Genomic DNA, 20,641 nt, shown 5'->3' with positions numbered 1-20,641 from the left:
CCAGGCAGGGCCAAGCAACCGGAGAAAACATCCCAATCCAGTTGCCAACAAAAACCTATGGCATTTGGTTGTTGTTTTGTAGAAACACAAATGCATATTTCTACTTCAGAGGAGCATACTGAAGCAAACAGAGCAAGACTAGACAGCCAACACCTGTTTTTTGGGAAAACTATTCCCCAGTTCACATCTGTTCATTCTGTGATGAGACAGAAACAAAAACTAAATTTGCACCTCTGTGCTTCATTTCCACTACTGTGAAATAAAGGAAAGGTTCTTTCCTTTATTTGCATGTACTTAGTGGGTCAAGAATTATAGTTACTTTTATTTTTAAATGAAAAGAAAAAAAGAGACACTACTCAGCATGCAATGTGTTGTGTTCACAATATTGTGAATGCAAGACCCTTACAATTTAAGTATCTTTCATTACATTTACTTACTACTAACACTACATAGGACATACATTCACTACATACATTCAACAAAGGAGGATGGCGATACTTGACGCTGCAGGGAAACGGATGCATGTCCTTCTCCACTCGTGAGAGAGACAGAGAGGGCTGATCACAGTGGTGCACGGGGAGGTGGGCCTTGCGCGGGGGGGCACTCCCTGTCCCGACAGCTTCCAGCGTGACGCTCAGGGTAAAGGCTGTGTGCTCTAAAATAGAAAGTGGTGCTCTGAGAGGACAAGTGAGCCTGAACAGTGGCCACAGATGCCCTCAAATCTCACATGAAAAGATTTTTAATGCTGAATCAGACATTCCTGCTGTGACTGTTGCCATTAGTCCTTTTAATTCATGTGGCCTTTCTATTTTTTGCCCCTTCGTCCATTTAACTAGAATGATCTGAACAAATACCAACACCACCCCAGAAAACATTGTGATCCCTGCACTGAGGACTTGGATTTGAGGCTTCTCCTCCCATTCCCGCCAGCAGCTCCCCCTCTTCTCTCCTCCATCCAGTCCTCCAGCTCCTTCTTCTTCTTGGTCCTAAGTTCACACGATATCCTGATTTGAAAGATTACATTGTCAAACTAAGCAGGGCTGGCATCTTTTCCATGGTGCTCCAAGCTGTTCTTTATTGAGAAGTCAAACCTTAAAGCCATGGTCTGACGTTGTCCAAAGAACCGGTACTGGACAGGGGTTTCCCCAGTAGAAGATCTACTGGTCACAGGCACTAGTATTTTCATTTAGCCTGGGCAGATGACAATATATCGGCTTTAGCATCTGAAAAACCTTGGCAGTGACTTTTCAGCACCACTGCCTGCTGGAAGGGTGCGTGCCGGGGCAGCTGAGACACCGTGCAGTCGCTGGGAAAGGCGGCGAGGCAAGAAGCTGTGGAGGCCTGGTGGGCGCTGCCCGGTGGGCTGGCTGGGAAGTGCCTCCCACCCCCCTGTGTGGACACACACCTCAGCTGTGTCCCCAGAGACACTCGGGCACCCCGCCTGCGCCCCGGCTCCAGGGATGTGAGCCTGGGTGCGGACCAGAAAGGAGCACCCTGTGCTCCAACAGGCCCCAGAGTCCATGTGAGCTGGCACCACGACCAGGCACAGGATTTCACTCTGCAGCTTAGAATAAACCCTAGAGACTTCAGAAGATCCACAAGAAATAGGATAAACTAAGTCTTGAGTATGTCTGGGCACCGAATGTCCCTTTTTCCTGCAACATGCCGCATCTCCGCTTGCATGTGGTTTCAACATAAACTACTTCAGAATCTTAAAAAATACAGAACTCACAAGTGTGACACAGTCATTCTGCAGTCAACAGCAGAGTCCACACCATCACCAAAAATTACACGATAGAACAATATTTTTTTGACGACAAACACCTAAAGCCCAGGACAAACTTGGATGTTTTTAAGAAAACATGGCTATCCTCACCGTGTGAGCCACGCACCACAGCCAGGCGGTTCTCCGAACCCCACCACCCTGAATTCTCCCTGCCATCCACTACCTGAGAGCTTCAGGTTTGCTTTAGCAAATTAAGTTTGAGAGATCAGGATTTCAGTTTATTTCACTTCACTGGCAGTGCTGACAGCCAGAAAACTTATGTATAAACCACAAAAAGGAAAGAGGAAGGAGAGTGACAGACAAGAAGTAAAACAGGCTAATAAATTCAGTTTTATTCTCACAGGTTGTCGGTTCCTGCAGGTTTTGACACCTACAGAGTGAAGTGAGTATCCGACTGCTTGAAATTACATTATCACGACACAGCCTGAACATGTTCAATGCATTGGCAGTAAGGGGATGGCTGCCTCTCTCTGCCCTTCCTCTGTCAAGAGGACTGACAGGTCCTGCAGTTTCCTTCCCCATCACACTGCCCATAAAACAGTTTTCATTTAAGGTGGTTAGAGCATAAAGCAACCAGGAAAAGGAAACAGCTCTACTCCTAGCCAGGAGTGTACTTAGGAGGGTATTTAGGAGGGTTTTCTAGGGAAGGCTACCACGATTTCATTAGACAAGACTTCAAAACATTTTTTAATTAAACATGAATACAATACCAAACATTTCAAAAAGTTAGATTTCTAAACACAGACACGCACACATATATGATTGCATCATATTTTTAAAACAGACTATTTGCTGGTCAATGCCCCATCTCTGTTATTTAGGCCATGTATAAAATGTAACTTTAAAAAGATTAATTTTAAAATTTATACTAACAGAAATGGAAATTGGAGGCATTCTTCTATGATTTTCTTCTGGATGATAAACCATTGCAGTTCTAAAAATCATTCTATTCCAGCTTTAGACAAACAACATAACAATCAATAATTAGTTTTACTTGCTGACTACTAAAGACCACTCTCCAGCTTCACAATGCACAAAATGTTGGACTATGCACTGAAGATAACCTTCACATCACACACAGATTCTCCTGTTTCCATTCACCTGCAATGGTTACGTACCAGCTAATTATTGTTAAGTCATCACTTACTGGGAACCATTTAAGTGTTGTCTCCTTACATGTGTCTTCCTGTTGCTTTCACATTAACAAAATACATGAGAACTGAAAATGCAAATACTCAAATTGAGACTTACAAAAATTATCAGAACACCTGAAACTCATCCATACTGAAAGTATTGTACATCAAAACCAAGAGACTTCTACTTTCTGGAAAGCATGCACTGAAAAAATCTTTAAACCCACTATCCTCAGGATTTTCACATCTTCTGTTTTGGTACCTCTACTATTAGCAGCGCATAATGTAAAGCTGTGGTTGCATTTCATACTTTAAATGTATTCGCATCTTAGCTTTTTAAGATAAATTTGAGAATAGTCATGACACTGTTAATAATTAAGAGCTTCAGTGCCAGCTTGGAAATTACAAAAATTCATTCCATCGGCAGAGCTGTAAGACAACAAAACCTTAGCCACTATGGCATAAACCCATGAACACTCGAAGTCAAGATACAATACATTCAACTGGAGATGTCTATAATGGTAACTATCTTATATCAATCACCTAGTAGTAGAATTCAATTGCAAGCATGTAATTACAAAGTTTGCTTTTGAGTTACCCAGAACAGTCACTAATTTCAGAAAATCAGTATGGGCTATGAAGAACCTCTACCCCTTTTCTGGGTACCCCCGAGGCTCCGGCTATGTACTTATCAGAGATTTTCTACTTAAGAGATCTTGCCTTGGTAATTAATAGCCCTGGAGGGCTACATATTTACTCTTTTTAAAGAGAGTGGAGTAGAGTAGAGTAGAATAGAGTCAAGTAGAGTATTTCAGTTGGAAGGGTCCTACAATGATCATCCAGTCAACTGCCTGACCAATTCAGGGCTGACCAAAAGTTAAAGCATGTTATTAAAGGCATTGTCCAAATGCCTTTTAAACACTGACAGGCTTGGGGCATCGACCACCTCTCTAGGAAGCCTTTTCCAGTGTTTGACCACCCCCCTCTGTAAAGAAATGTTTCCTAAAATGTTTCCTTTTTGAACACATGTAAAATTCTGTTTTCCACAACAACATCCAGCAAGGACTTCCATGGCTTAATTACATGTTGTCCGAACTATTGCATGTTTCTGCTCTTTCCTGGATCTGGCAACTGCCCTTTCCCGTGGGGATCTTCTAGGTCTCACACAGAAACAGCTCACAAGCACTAGCCCTTGACACAACTTTTCCATGCCTCCTGCAAACTATTCTTCTCATATCCTTTCCTTTGTTTTCTTCTACCTCATCTGAAGAGTCCTAACCTACTTAGTAATTCCTCGTATGGATATTATTCCTCTCTTTAATCGTTGCTCCTAACAATTTGAGTATTTTCCAGTTCTTCCAAACTCATTTTGGGAATGGGAGGTCACATATGTCAAATGAAAGAAGTCAAATACAGCCACACTACAGATTTGTACACAATGGAGCTCTCTGTTTTGTTCTCTCTTGCTTTTGATTTGCCTTTTTTTGAGTGCTACCGAGAACCGAGCTGATGCTGTGGTAGAACCATCTACCACACACACAAGATCTCATTCCTGACTGGTAACAGAACCCATCATTTTCTATGTGAAATAGGGATTATCCTCCCCGAAACCGCTTTCCCGCCTTCGCTGAAGGCAAGGCTGGCTTTTATCCCTGAGCTACACAAGAATGCTCCTTTCTGTTCTTGTTTCAATCTCCAAAAATACATCTCCTGAAAATGTAACATGGACATACTCTCTTCTCTTATACAGTTTATATGGCCTTAGAAGGCCAGCATCAATATATCAGACTCATTGTTCTGTGTTTGGGATTTTCCACTCTACAAACAATAGCTTCCTATAGAGAAGCTGGAGAAAACTGGTTCCCCAGGCTACCACAACACACAGAAACCAAAAAAGAACACAGAACACCAAGAGCTATCCCTGTACTCATGCTCAGAAGAGCACAAATAACAAACTTGGCAAAATTGCCATAAAAATGAAGATTCATCATTCTCGGCTTTCTTAATACAGCTAGGTCCTTAAATAAAAGAACATAAATTACTATACATACAAATGTCTTAAATATTATATGTGCTGCTTATTGGTGGTGCTAAGACCCTGTAATAATGTTAAGTTTAAGTAAGATTTGTGGGTACTTGGTGCTTAGGACTCTTCTGCTACTTGGCTTCTGGTTTCTCATGTAGTTTCTTAACATTTGAAACAGCCAGAAATTTTCAGACCAGTACAACATTGCATGAAAAAATACCTCACGTTTTTACATTCTGAAGCAAAATATTGTGGTTATCCTGTATCCTGCCTCCAGGAAAAGGAATGCAAGACAGAATGGTATCATTAAAATAAAAGCATGGTATTAATAAAATCCAGATCTTTTTATCTTTGCTGTTAATATAAGTATGTATTATGAATTACACACAAGATTTTAGTGCTGCAATCTTAACCAATGGTATATTGCTTATTTACTACGTGCAATCGACTCAAGACTAGTAAATGAAAACAGATTAGGAAGGCACATTTTCTTGCTCTCCTATAATTGCATAGTGCTGCAATGTTTGGAATGCAAACTCCGCAGGGGAACATTAAAAAATACTGGTTTGTAAATTAAAGCCACTGAAAAGTAAATGTCAGCCGTGAAAACATTTCCTTTAATATTACATTTTGTAAGTTGTTTAAGCAGTTCCTCCTCCAGCTGAGGTCTGAATTATCATTAACTTTGTGGTTTGATACATTATTAATACAAAACGGGAGAATCTAAGGGAAAGATGGTGCTTTAGAGCATACACAGCAGATGAAGAGTCATGAAAACGGGCCAGAAATTTTGCTGTGAGGAGTTAAGGCGGTAGAAGGGAACAGCTGGAGACTATTAAAAGCCCTCATTAGAGGGAAGAAGCAGCAAACTGGTCTAATTGGCTGCGCCGACAGGTGGCTGCGCTTCGGCAGCGCCCTCCCGGCCCCGGCCCCAGCGATGGGCGCTACGGTGGGATCCCACATCCAGACCTACAGCTGCAGCGCTGCCCTGCGGCTCCGGACACGCTGCCTTGTGGGGTGTCCCATGACCAGTGCAAACCATCTCAGCACCGACATGGAGCACAGGGAGCAAAAGGACTACTGCGTGTATGGGGGTAACCTAGGAAAAACACTGAGGGTGCATAAAATATTTAGTCTCTCAACTACAGCTCTGAACCCAAGAACTGAAAAATGTACTTTTTTTATTTATATATTTAACTGCCTAATATATGGCACGCACTGCACAGACATAAGCAAATCATTTTAACCTCTGCATGCCTCAGGTTTCCAATCTAAACAATGTTAACCAAGTTCACCGGACCCTCACCGAAAGTTCCAAGGTTCAACCAAGGAACACGTGCAGCCCCTTGTGAGGGTCTCAGCAGAAAAATCCCATACAGAAAGGAACCCTCTACTCCCTCCGCCACCAAACCTGCAGGCAGGCAACTCTCCTACTGCCTTTTTTTATACAGAAGCACAGGCATGAGAGCGACAGTCAGGAGGGGGAGGCGTGGGCTCTGTACCATGGTCTTTCCTTTGGAGGACACGTCCCTGGCAGACTGAATAGCTTCAAGAAATATAACTAAAGTCATGAAGGAGAAAGTTCCATGTGTTACTATTGCTGAAAATTCACAATACATTTAGCCATGGTTAAATATTTTTATTATCCAGATAAAGGCAGGAACTAAGAGAGCTCGCTGCCATCAGAAAACCAATGCAATTGTTAAAAACAGACTTCATTGTAGATAGAAATTTGCGGCTATAAGTAATGAAATTGCTTAAGGGTATTTAGTGAAAATTCTTATGTTAATGAAAAACAATGTAGTCATAAAAGGAAATTCTCAAAATTCAGGGAAAAAATTGTTTGGAGTTTCTATGGAGTTTAACCGTTCAGCTTTTTCTATAATTTTGTTTAAACTTTCTGAAATAACCTAAACAACATTGGTTTAAATATTCAGCAAGAAAAGCCAATCTTTGCCACAGGAGAGATCCCTATTATTTTAAGAAACTTGACTTGAAAGTTCCCTGACGTCCTTTGAATTTTACTTCCCTCCTTTGCAGTAATCCTAACACACTTCTTACAAATATTTTAACATTTAATTTAGAAGACAAAAAGACAGATGCTCCTTTATGGGATTACTTGCATGAATACTCTTCAGCATAACTGAGGCTGAATATTGTTAGAATATTTTTATTTTTAGCTGAGAAAAGCACATTTATTTTCAGAGATGAAGTTGAAAGACTATGCTGAGCCTGACAGAGCTGCATTGCAAACTTAATCACTAATTATAATGAAAATCTGAAACGTCTTATAGGTAGATGACAAGTTCTTAATTTACTGAACAACCTTTTTTACACAAAACCTCTCTCTTCTGGCAAATTAGCTCGAAGATGTGAAGATCTTGCACTTGACTAAGTTAGGAGCCACGCCACTCGTGAGCCTAGAGATCAGAATCGCTTATAACCAGATTTCCTGCAATTCAGCCAACAATACACAGCCCATGCCGCTTCACACACTCATTCAGCCTTAGCTGTCTTAGATCAAAGTTTTAGCAAGTAAAGACGAAAAACCCATGTATACCTTTTATATTTGATGTCGCACGCTGCAGTTGTAGTAACTACTAGGTAATTACTAACAAACCTTCTGGAAAGGACAATTTTTAATACAAAGCTTTCAAATATTTATGGTAGTCCCTCTTTTTATCAGGAGTGCTTCCTACCTTCTGCGTTCTCAGGCCTTAAACTAAACCATCTGGTGCATATTTTTCTTTTGCTTGGTACCAGCAGCACTCAGAGCTGCACTGATAAGGGGTTACTTGCCTTACTGAAGCGTATTTACTCTAATAACTCTAGTTCAACCTGAAACACATTCACTACGATGGATTTAAGCTAACTTTTGTGAATTAATCTCATCTTACAAGGTAGGGCAACTCTCGCACGAATGTGCTTGAGACTTGACCTGACGTGCTCGCCACCGTTTCAGACCATTACCTCTCTGCCATATTCCACGCTAATGCATTGCCACTATTTATTTTGGGGAAGGCTGGCAGCGATCTCTGTAGGTCCCTGACAGTAACTCACTCCAGCAGAGAAAGCGCCAGGTTGGGGCAAGGAGCTGGCTGATCCGGGTGGAAAGTCTCACATTGCAGCAGCTGCCTCTGCCATATCTGACTCATGAATAAAGGGCTTGTTTTCTATCCTGGCTTTCAATTAAATTTTGGTAAACACAGACATTTACCGAAACATTTAAAACAATTTATCTGACTCTTGAATGAATGGTTGTTTTCTCTGGAACAGAGTCAAAGCCTGAAACTATTCAGAGAAAATTTCAAATGATCAGCGAACAGTGGAAATTTCTGTCTCCGTTTCTGATCTTTGCCATGTCAGCAGTTCAGAGTTTCAAAGTTAAAAAAACAGCACCCAAGGTACTACAAGACTTCAAGGTTTTTTTTTTTTTTTCACTTCCCTTTTTTTCTTAAGGATCCGAACTGAGGGGAGGGAATGCCTCCATTAAGGACATCACAACCCGGCGGACAAGCAGGAGTTCAGCGGATACAAAACCTGATCTTAAAATGCCTTTCCTCCCTTCAGAGCCTACTTTACAGAGGTCCTGAGCTCCCACACTTTCACACTGCAGTTTCTGAGAGGAAATGCACACTGCCCTCAGCTTTTCAAGGGAGGAGGCCCAGTGTTGGCAGCTATTGACCAAGATGCCAAGATGGCCTGGAAAGGTTCCCAGTTGCCCAAGACACCTTCAAAAAGATGGGAAGCCAGACACATCATGGTTGAGAAAAGCACAATTAGCCCCTAATACCCCAGTTTCAAAAGATGTACACAACCTGTCTCTCCTGGTAAAACAGAGGAGTTACGTTTACAGCTTTTCCAGTCCATTTTCTAAGTCTGTAACAGCTGTCAACACAAGGCTTCTCAGGCTCTTCAGCAATGAGCTCAATGTTGTGGAGCAATCAGCAGTTTTGTATTTTCCTAGCTGTTGATCTGAGGCATGATGGAAGAAGAAAAGTAAAAGCTTCTCGTATCCTCCTCCCAGCTTTCACATATGTGCTCACAGTCAGGCACACCTCATTCCAAATAACTTGGGTTTAATACTGTGATCAATATAGAAACTATTTAATATGCTAAATCTAAGCCTACCCTTTAAATAGTCCCCTGTAAAAAATCCAATGCTTTATGGTGAGTTTTCAATTAAAAAAAAAAAAAAAAAAAGAAGAAGAAAAAAAATATTAAGGAAGAACTGCAAAAGGTATGAGGCCAGCAATCAGGCCCGCCACCAGTCGTGTACTAAAGGGCCGCACTTGCTTATGCTCAGAGGTAAAACCATCCGCTTACTTTCTTCACAGCTAGATCAGGCAATTGATTTAGCAGATTTCTGAAGCTACCCTTCCACAAAATCCATTACCTGAGTTTTAAAATACATGCCAGCAGATTTCCTTGCACCACTGAGGAAAAGATTAAAATGCAGTCATGCCATATATTATGTAGTTGGATAGCACAAGTCTTAAAAATGCTTAACATTCGGAATGAGTGACTTTTGTTAAAATGAATTTCACTGGTGGGTGGCCTATACGTTACTGTGACAGGAGCAACCGCCCTCTTTGAGCAGTGCAAATGACAGCCAAAGCCTTCCAAGGAGGGATGGAGGACAGATTCCAAAAACATTTCCAGGCTTCTAACACTGAATTACCAACAGAGAAGACCAAAACGAAAAAGCAAAAAAAGTTTTTATAAAGGATGCTGATGGTGCCTCAGACCAGCAAATTGCCTTTTGAACAAAATGACTACTGACCTCAGATGGCCACTTTTTATTTCCTTTTCATTATTGCTTTTGTACTGATCTGTGGATGTGTACATATGTGTGTGCATGCATATAAATAATTAATTTCTTAAAGAACATCCCAACGCAAATGAAAATGCAAGGTGATTTCTTTCTATTAGCTTTTAAATCAACACAAACAACAGGGATTAGATCTACTCATTTCAGTTCTGCTTGAAGCAAAATTTCACTGGCTGTACATATCACATCTTAAATTGCACAGGCGGTTCTGAATTAATACCTTTTACAGAGTCAGTCAGTTGTGAGAGGTGCCAATCCCTGCATGTTCCACTTCAAATGAGAAGTAGAGGCACTCAGAGTGAAGTACAAACCATATTGCTGATTTTTAACATTTTCAAAAAAGAAAACATGACAGCGCTAGCAAAACAATCATGCAGTAAAAAACCCAGCCCCCATTCATTTCTGCAACCCCCCTGTCCCACTCACAGACAAGGAAACAAAAGTCCACGCACACGGCATGCAAAGCTGTTGGGACTGCCTTCCACCTCTGCACACCAGGAGGTCAAAACCTCCTCAGCTGACACAGGGACCTCTTCGGTATCTCTAGACTTAGAGCAAATAAGAAACCCTTTGCAACGTTATTGAAATGAGTCTATATCTGTATAGCAGATGTCATTAAAGTTTAAGGTTATACATAGTTACACCGATAACCCCCTCCGTCAATTATTCATAATTTATAAGCTTATCTGTTCACAGGGCTTTCCATGACAAACAACAGTAGTAAAGTACAGAAGAAATCAACACAGCCCTGTCATACGGAAAAAACCCCAGCCCTCCTTGGATCCATCTGACCTCAGCTAGGACCGAAACGTGTTGTGTGGCAGTCGTTCAGAGCTGCGTTCTCTACAGCTCATCCACATCATGTCTTGTACTGTCCTGCCCCTCCAAAACATCATCAAAACATCCTCTCTCTTTGTTCTCCAGAAGACACAGCCCTCTCTTGTTTTGATGTCACGTCTGGCCTGCAACATCTCACAGCAGACCATCGAGCTCTCCTGTCACTGCTGTCATTGAACCCACTGCAGGTTCAAGTGTGGCTGAAGGCTGAGTCCAATCAAACTGGATCTCCATTACAGAGAGGGTAAGAACTAATTCCACCTTTCTGCCTTCTTAGGGAGGTGTCGGTGTGCACGCAAAGACATCTGTAACAAACAAAGCGACCACCTCCCTAGCTTCTGTTTCTCATTCAGCATTTGTAGAACACCTGCTGCCATGGGACCTTAGTCTGTGACAAAGGCTGACAGGCGTTATGACAGTTCAGCAGTTGTGCAAAATTAAAACTTATTATGAACAGCTTATCCAGCATTATTGACACCTTCTTAATGCAAAAAAGGGCAACAAAACCAAACCAAGAACTGAGACTGGAGCGCTGGTATAAAGGACACTGTGCACAATTTACCAGCAAGAACATTAGAGGCTTGGGCTCACTGAATTGCTCCATTTCCCTATTTTCCTCTGAGGTTGCACAGTTAGACATAGTTTCAACCTAAAAATCTGCCTGAATACTCACAGTGATAAATATGGGCAGAATTATTATGCCTAACCACTATATAGTGCAAATCTAACTCAGTGAAAGGACCATAATTCAATGGTGGCAATCTGGGACTTGTTGTCAGCTTATACAAGAACAAACTGGATCACTGAATTCATCAGCAATGCTCTGCATACTAAAGCTGACCAAACTAAGGTCCAGGCAAGACAAAGACAGAGGAAAAAACGCAAGACAGAAGATGCCTCAGTCTCCCACTTTTCAAGCATCCAGTCTGAACATCAGCATTATGTAATGATGCTGGGAAATCAGTAATCAGAGCCTTTCATTTAAACATACCAGATATCTTTCCTCCTGCCTCATGCTGGGGGTACGGATCATGTGATTCTGTTCTCCTCTCCAGTCTCCAAAACGTCGAAAAAAATAATTGGATAAAAATCGATTGACAGGATCTCTAATAATATTGATGTACACCGGCTGGTCTCCTCCAAACCTGGTGGGAAGAAAAATGGGTGAATCTCATCAGAAGGTCTCACATAGGCACACGTATCCACCTTTCACCTGAATGTTTTGAAATTGCTCTCTGCAGAAGTTCAGAGCTTTTACAAGGCTAGGAGTGAAACCGAGAAGCTTATAAGGAGTTACTAAAACTTTGTAAAAGCATGCAAGATCTTTTTAGGATGAATGGTAAATATGATACAACATTAAGCTACACGTGTACTACAAACAGTTTAGTTTAAGACCGTTTTTTTCCACTGTGTCACTAGTTTTTCTTCCCGAGTTTTCTCCTTGCTGTTTTCAGATGAAGAATCTTCTGCAGCTGAATCTGAGGATGAGCATTTCTTCTTCTAAACACTCGCTTCCCATCTGGGAAGTCATGTCAGAGCAGGCACTGCCTAACACTAACTGCCATAAGGCAGCCTTGGATCACCTTCACCTGTACGGTAAGTGCGGTAACGTGCAGAGGATTTTGCAACATTCAAGCTTATTTCAAAAGGCTTCATTTGGATGAATTTGACAGATATGCGTGGTATTTCCATCTTTATATTTGCTGGAACTTGTGCAGATCTTCCTCCCCTCACCCCTAGCCTGCACCACCGGCTGGACTTGAGGTTATTTCGTGGTTATCCACTGCCTTATCCTTGTACTGCACTTCATGAAGATTATTTTAAAAGAAGCCAATATGAAAATTCCTGCTTCAAAAAAGAAATTAAGTATCAATTTCAAGTACACACAAGTCCAAGGAAAAGGAAAAGGTAAAACCAGCTGTGACCGGGCTCTACACAAAAGCAAAATGCAGCATAGGTACCTGCAATTTAGAGGTGAGAAGATAAACCAGAGTAACCTCATCAGCTCGACCTTACCCTCTTGTATGCCTCCTCCTGGTAGTTAATGACAAACATCTTCAGTTTAATAGGTGGGATACAAAAAGAGGAAAGGAGGAAAAGGGAGCTTAAGAAGGTCTGCGATTATACTGTATTTTCACAGCATTAAAATACTGACTGCGTATTTTACATCAATACACAGCATCAGGAGAACAGGCCTAACTGGAAGAAAAAAAGGAAAGCTGCTTACACTCTTCCATGGTCAAAATTGAAGAATGGACATTTATGCTATGAAACAGACTTATGGACTACAAATGCTGTGAGATAAAGAACAAATCGAAACCTTTTTGGATTGAGAAGTTCATGGGATAAATTAAACTTGGAATTTGCCTGATCTAAGAACATGAATTATGTTTCTCCCTTCTGTTTCCCCAGTTTAGGAGAACAATCCTTACTTAAGCACTAGCCTATGCTTTATTTTGGGGAGCTTGAGGACATAGCCGTATTTAACTATTTCAATGCTGTTCTGATGATTTTCTGAATCACAATTTACGTATTTTCCTTTTAAATGTAAAATATTAGATTAGAAGAGAGAAAACTGAAGACACCCTTTAGATTAAAAAAATCCTCTCAGGTTTTCTTCATCTTTTGTGTCAGGTGAATAACTGAATATGTATAATAAAAGATCAGGGCTCCTCATTAATATTAAAGAGCCAGCAAAATTGTTTAAAAATATGAATTCTAGTAAAAGACAAGAGAAAAATCCCATACAGTTTCAACTTGATTTTTATTCTGCATGATTCCCCAGACCACTAAATACAGTCTGCAAAGGCTTGTCTCATGAATAACTATGCATATCAGTAATCTCATTGACCTCAGTGCTGCAGGATCACTGCCATAATTTGAAATTGCACAGACAGCATAAAATTTTAAAACAATCCAATTAAGAAGGCAGATGCTCCTTGCTTCCTGATTAGCGCCTAGCTCGGTTTGGACATGGGCATGCAAGGGAAGTATCCTGAATTCAGTACCCTGAATTCTTCTCTGAGCTTGTCTTTGCTGCTTTTTGTCTTTATACAGAAATAAAATGTACATTAAAAAAAGGCACCGCTGCAAATACCATAGGACAATGAGGGCATTAAGCTTTGACAATATTTATTCAAATAGAAAGCTTTTGGTGAATGCCATGGCTGGGAGCCATGAAAACTAAATTTTTCAAGTGAAATTGCTGGCAAGAACAGGTTGCACCTAAATTACCGAACACATTATCTTCCTGCTGCTTGATGCAGATCAGCAATAATCTAAACACAGAAGGGAGTGGAGAAGAGCAAAGAAAAGGGGACACAATGAAGACAGCAAGAAGTGATGACAGCAGCAGCAACTTGTCTTAAGATAGAGGCAGAAAGGTTACAAGATTCAGAGAAGCAAGAAAGCAGGGATATCCTGCCTGGGTTTTGTAGAAGATGCTAAGCCTAAATGCTCCTCAAAAGAGAGAAAAATCAAAAGCAGGCAGCTATTAGTTGTCTAGATGGAAATACTAAACACATGTCTTTTCTGAAGTAAAAGGAGGGGTCGGATTGCATACCCAACCCACCAAAGTGTCAGAGCCCGTCCTTTTGCTGGTAAGGTCATGTCCCTGAACACGTGAACTGTAAATTCGGTACCAACAGCTCTGAGAGAAGAGGCACATGCAAGCTCGTCCGTCCCAAGAGGACAGCCGAGATGGGAGGTCGCTCTTTCACAAAGAGCTACAGAGGAACTTCTCATTTCTGAAATGGAGACTGTCATGTCCCCGTTCCCCCCTCAAACGCAGGACAACTCGAATTTCTGATTTCCTACAGACTGTAACCAGCCTGGTCTACACCCAGTTGCAGTTGCTCCACCAAGCAACAAGCAGGGAATTTTTAGAAAAATTAAGTCTGTTCTGGCTCTTATTCAAATCTGCATTTTTTTAAAACATAGTTTATAATACTTCAAATTCCAACCATTTGTTTCTATGGACTGTACTGAGACTTTTTTTATGGAAGCTAAGCAGCACTCACATGGCATAAAAAATCCTACTGGTTAAAAATCAATAACAAACTATTTAGAGGGAAAAAAAGGGGAAATCAATGCTCCATTTGTTCAAGTATGTTCTGTATATTTTTAGGTATGTATCAATCACAACATATTAAATATTACTTAGCTTCCCAGAGTGAAACTTTTCAAATTAACACCACCCACATGAAAATGCTCTTGCAAACAATAACATATTGTGCTCTCATTATACACCACGTCACCTTATTTATACTCAAATGCCTATTGTGAAGGATTCAAAAAGGGACACAGTCATATTTTTCTAGGCCTACGCAGAAGACTTACCTTCTCTGGGTGTGATCAAGACTGGATCCTGCATGATAAAGGTACCTGATCATTCTCATGCCCAGCAGCACATCGCTGCAACTGGGTAGAGGAGTGGGCCACGACACCACCACTCCAGCAGAGCACTGCAAACGTATACGCCAATCTTCTGCAGTGCTCTTCCTGTACTGTACTTCTCCTGATTTATTTAGTATATATTATTAAATCCCATTAGTTTTAACTGCTCTGTTGTGACAGGTATATTTTTGGAGTCCCCATCAAAATAACTAGCATATGTGCAGGCTTCAATCAATGATACTTAGGTTCATTAATGAATAAATTCATTAATAAATTTTTAATAAAAGGGAAAAAAAAGGCCTGAAAAGTATGCCAGATGTTGCAAGTCTGCCCCTTAGAAGCATGTCTCTGATGAATTCCAATTTTATTATTTACATGAGCAAAATCTTTGTTCAAAACCATTTACAAACCCCTTATGGGTTTAAAAAAAAAAACAAAAACCCCCAAAAAAACCAATAAAAGAAACAAAAAAATTCAACCAAAGTGATTTCCTTGGCTGTAAAATGGAGGATCTCTCAGCTCCTATTATTTTTCATTTCAATTATTTTAAGAAAGGTTAAAAATAAGGGCAGTCCTGTCACGTCACTTCAGGGGGTTGCTGCATTCTGTTCAGCACAAAACTTTTCACAAGCAGAAGCAGGCTTCTTCATCCCTGCAGGCAAGCCACATTCCTCAAGGAAAAGACGACTCCTAACCTATTCTCCATAAGAACTTTGGCTGCCTCCTACTCTTTTAATGTAAAATGTCTCCCCTTAAACAAATGAGTTGGTTGCTAGAAGTTCAATATAACAGAAGCAAATAAGAACTGACAGTCACCTACTATTAATAGGGACAGACATACTGTGTCCTTCTTAGAAATGAAGCACAATTTCTTTTTACAGCCTCATACAACGGAGAATCACGCGCTGAGAGCACAATTGCCCAGCAAGCTTTACACATCAATTACGTTACGGCTCCATTACCTGCTCTGCATCACAGCTTCATGGGGAGATCATGTAAAAGCACTAACGTACAACTTTCACCTTTTTAGGACTTAAATAAGATGCAGTTACATCAAAATCTATCTTCTGAAAAAGGTATCTTGAAATGAAAAGTTGTTATAACATCTTGTATTAGCATGCACTTGTGGCAAAGCAACCCTATTCTGCACACAAGGCAGCAGGCACCTCTGGGATGCCCGAAGGACCCTCCTCAAGGATGAGCTGCTACGTTTTCTGCAAAGGTTCCCAGAGGAGCGGGCTGAGGTTCTACCTGCCTGGGACTACATGGTATTGCCAGCCTCCAAAATTAAGGAGTTTATCTTCTTGCTTTTGTCTGTAGTGTCTCACTTCCAGCTTTTGTGCCTTCACCCTACTCTGTGGCCATGTTTTCAAGCTTTTCTTTGGAATTAGGAGGTTAAAAGGAAAGTGAGTTGAGATAAATCTTTACATTCCAAAACTGTGTCCCTGGATGGGCTGGCTTTGAATGGGAGGGGGCTGTGTGTGTGTGTGTATGCAAAACGCCCAGTGGTTCAAAGTTAAACAGTAAAATAGTGCGAACTGGCAACACTCCACTCATTAATTACCCTTTCTGGAGCTGTGATTTCAATAGTAGAAATTTCACCTTCTCAAGTGATGTGTCTGGGTAATGCCATTGTAAAAATCACAACTGAGTCCTCTGGGAATTGCTTAGTAAACTGCCTCAGACTAGTGAATGGCTAAAAGATTACACTATAAAGCCTTGTATTTCTCTATTTCACTATCCTGTAAATCTCCCAGAATATTTTATGTTGTATTTCTGTCAGTCTTCCATTCATGCATGCTAAATTTTTTTTTTTTTTTTATATGCCTTTCATTATGCTGAGGATATCAAAGTAGTTTAAAATATAAATTCATAATGAACACCACCAACACTGATACAAATCCTGCCTGGGTCTGTATAGCATCCCCAACTCAAGTAAAGGCAAAACTTGAGAAGGAAATACTAATTGGGTTTTCATTTATGCAATGCAAAGTTATAGCTGGAAACAAGTAAGAGAGAAAACACTAAGTCTCCACAAAACACTAACAGCAGCTATAGTCAAACTCTGCATTATTTAAAATCACTCAATTCCGGATACCTTGTATTCAAGACTTCCCAAAGGTCTGGCTCAGGATCTCTCTGGACCTCTGATTAACATTTCATTATAAATCAGAGATGCAAATGTTGCACATTATACAGAGGAACATAAAAACTAATTAAAAATTATTACAATAAATTCCCAGCAAGTAGTAGAACAGCTGACACAGCTTTTTGGAAAGTATTAAATCAACAAACATGGTGTGTAGAAAAGATACATCTTCGAAATTGGATGAGACCACAGATTTGGCTGAGATAGTTAGGTTCACATAAAATCTGGGGCTTGACTTCTTAGGAAGGTTGTAATGCAAAGGACGTTGCAATGCACTTGGCACTGCATATTCAGCTTCTCATATGAACACATTTACCAAGGGTGTCATGGGCGATTCCAGCTGTCCTGTGGAAATGGCTGTCACAGAGAGCTACTCAAGATAATGCTGAGAACGTCCATATGGAAATAGAAATACAGTAAATTGGGTATAATAAAAACAGCACTGTAACCTGGCAGTATATATCATGTATACAATGTATAGAAAATAAAAATCAATGTAACTGAAATTGAAAACATGGCTGCCCTGTCCCAGATGTAAAATTCTACGTAATCACCGTCAAATAGGGAGCTGTGGGTATCATTATGCTTGCGGCTTTGAATCTACACAGTTTAACATGATAATCTGTGATTCAGAAAGTAAGTGCAAAACTACTGATAACATTTTCAGATGACAAAGTTGCAAAAGGAGAGAATAATGAAGGGAGCGGTTTGCTGGTAAAGAGCCACTTGAGCCACAGGGCAAGCAAGACATAAGCAAATGTCATGCACTGTAATACGGCAAATAAAACCCAAAGCATCTAGAACCAGAAGCAGAGGACACTCACAGGGAAGGAGCAGTTCTGGCAAGGACTTGCATGCCTCCACAGATTATCAGCAGCACATGAGACCTTAGAGACCAGAATAATCCTAGCTTCCCTTGTCCTGAGAAGTAGGAGCAGAGAAGAGCAAAGACCTGGCACAGCACTGATGTGGCCATTAACAAAGTCCATTTTAAGCAAAGCATGCACAAAGTTCATGGCAAAGTCACAAGAAGGATGAAAAAAAAATGCCTTGCAATGGAAAAATGTCAAGAAACTGAAAACCTTTAGCTTGAAAAGAAAATGAGAAGGGGAAAAAAAATTACAGAGAAGGCTGAGAAGTGACTGCACCACAGTATGTAAGAAATTACACATGAAAGCTTACATAGGGGAAAAAATTGATAAAAGGCATCTTTACATAGTGGGCAAATGTACTCTGAGATCCAAGGAAAAGGAGTCAATTGGATTTCTCAGAAAAATTAAGAAGAAAAATAACTCACAATTTACAATCCGAGAGAAAAATTCAGTATTGGAAGAATTTACCAGGGGCAGCAGATTCTCCATTACTGGTGATTTTGAATCAAGACTTAAATTTCCTTCCTGAAAGATGAAGGTTTTAGGTTCAAACCTAAATAGTCTGTATCATGCATTACACTAGGGGGAGAAAGACTAGAAATGACTTGGGACTGCCACAATCCATCTTTTTACCTGAATCATAGAATGCTTTGGGATGGAAGAGACCTTTAAAGGTCATCTAGTCCATCCCCCCTGCAAATGGCAGGGACATCTTCAACTGAATCAGGTTGCTCAGAGCCCCATCCAGCCTGGCCTTGAACGTTTCCAAGGATGGGGCATCTACCACCTCTCTGGGCAACCCGTTCCAGTGTTTCACCACCCTCCTTGTAAAAAATTTCTTCCTTATATCTAGTCTAAATCTACCCTCTTTTAGTTTAAAACCATTGCCCCTTGTCCTGTTGCAGCAGGCCTTGCTAAAACGGCTATCCCCATCTTTTTTGTACACCCCCTTTAAGTACTGGAAGGCTGCAATAAAGTCTCCCCCCAGCCTTCTCTTCTCCAGGCTGAACAACCCCAGCTCTTTCAGCCTTTCCTCATAGCAGAGGTGCTCCAGCCCTCTGATCATTTTTGGGGCCCTCCTCTGGACCCTCTCCAACAGGTCCATGTCCTTCCTGTGCTGGGGGCCCCAGAGCTGCACGCAGCGCTCCAGGGGGGGTCTCACCAGCGCAGAGCAGAGGGGCAGAATCACGTCCCTCGACCTGCTGGCCACGCTGCTTTTGATGTGGCCCAGGGAACGGTTGTCTTTCTGGGCTGCGAGAGCACAGGAAGACGACAGGATCAGCTATGCAATTGCCACCACCAGCTCCAAAATCCTCAAGTACGATCTATTCTGTTGCTTCACTGTCCTTGTTATTCAAGCCTTTTCCTAAATGTCTGATCTAGAACTCTGTCGATGCAATTTAACTTCTGCTATCATTACTCATAAAAACCCCATATAGTAGTACCTTTATCTCTGCAGAACCTTTTAAATATTCAAAATTCAAAAGTGTTACCACAGTCCTCTCTTTCCCAGTCTTCTCTACATTTTTTTCTTTCTCTGCCCTTTCAATCTTTCCTCACACGTCACTTTTTTACATCTCTGATCATTCTCTTTATCCTCTTTTGGAGTAACCAACATCTTTCTTAATTTAAGTTACTCCTGAACTGGTAATATAATCTATAGCATGAATGTGAGTACAGAAACCAAACAACAGTAAAAAAAGGATAATTTAGGTGTTATTCCTGATCCCACCTTCAGTATCTAAATTTCAAGCAACCATCTCCATTCTGAGAATATCGTATTAGCAGCTGAATGAAAACTAAAAAGTCTATTATGTGAAGAACACAGTAAATCTACAGAAATAAATTTTAAATCAGATAATCTTAAAATCTGTGGAAAAACTCACCATAGAGTAATGTTTTTTAAAAAAATAAACCCCCCAAAACCCCTTAGACCATACAAAGGTCAAACTGCACGTTAGATTTGTGCTTAGCCTTCCACCAAGTCACAGTTAAAAAACATCATTACACACTCACATCATTAAAAAAATGTAGTATAAAAAAGGAAAAAAGATGTAGAAGGGATTACAGCACCATGTGGCCATTCATGAAATGTGTACTTTACGGCAGACCTCACATGGTGGTAGAAAGTGTTTCATGATGTGTTAGCAAAAAGTATAGATTATAATGAACACACATAAAGACACAGTGTTAAGGCCATGCGTGTAAGTTTAGCTGACATTTCCCTACTTTTAAGAGCTTACCCAGAGGGTAATAATTTTTTTGTTACCATATTTTTAATGACATTTCCTAGGTGTGTAGGGTTTTTTTTTAAAGGAGAAAAAAATGCACAATATGAAAGTACTTTAGTAGATAATCTTAGGCTGCAATCATTGTTTCAAGATGTTGATTCAAGGAGGCATTCAAAGAGCCCAATCCCTCCCACCGCTGAGCTGTACAGGATCAGTGCGAGCTGACTGAACTACTGCTGTTCATACAAAGTATACCTGCGTTTGCATTCAAAGGGTCAGGGACATTCAGCATCTTGTTATGCCAACTCCATGCATTTGCCCAGCACGGTATTTTCAAAAGCTAGCGGAGCACGGTTAAAATGCATAATAGGCGTGTTCTGC

At 40.7% G+C, this 20,641-nt stretch overlaps 1 protein-coding gene across 2 annotated transcripts in view; it reads right to left on the bottom strand.

Annotated features, from left to right (window-relative positions):
* Positions 1–20,641, bottom strand: part of UST (uronyl 2-sulfotransferase) — a gene marked incomplete at its 3' end in the record, with an annotated part of 166,778 nt that overhangs the window by 49,792 nt on the left and 96,345 nt on the right. For both annotated transcript variants that reach the window (XM_082305926.1, XM_082305927.1), the window contains exon 5: positions 11,605–11,758. In XM_082305926.1, coding sequence (XP_082162052.1) covers positions 11,605–11,758 — 154 coding nt within the window. The remainder of the gene's footprint in view (positions 1–11,604; positions 11,759–20,641) is intronic.

Source organism: Platalea leucorodia (assembly GCF_965183815.1).
Source record: "Platalea leucorodia genome assembly, chromosome: 3".
Lineage (NCBI taxonomy): Eukaryota > Metazoa > Chordata > Aves > Pelecaniformes > Threskiornithidae > Platalea > Platalea leucorodia.
Note: the sequence above shows the minus strand (reverse complement) of the source record. Positions and strands in the feature narration are given on the sequence as shown.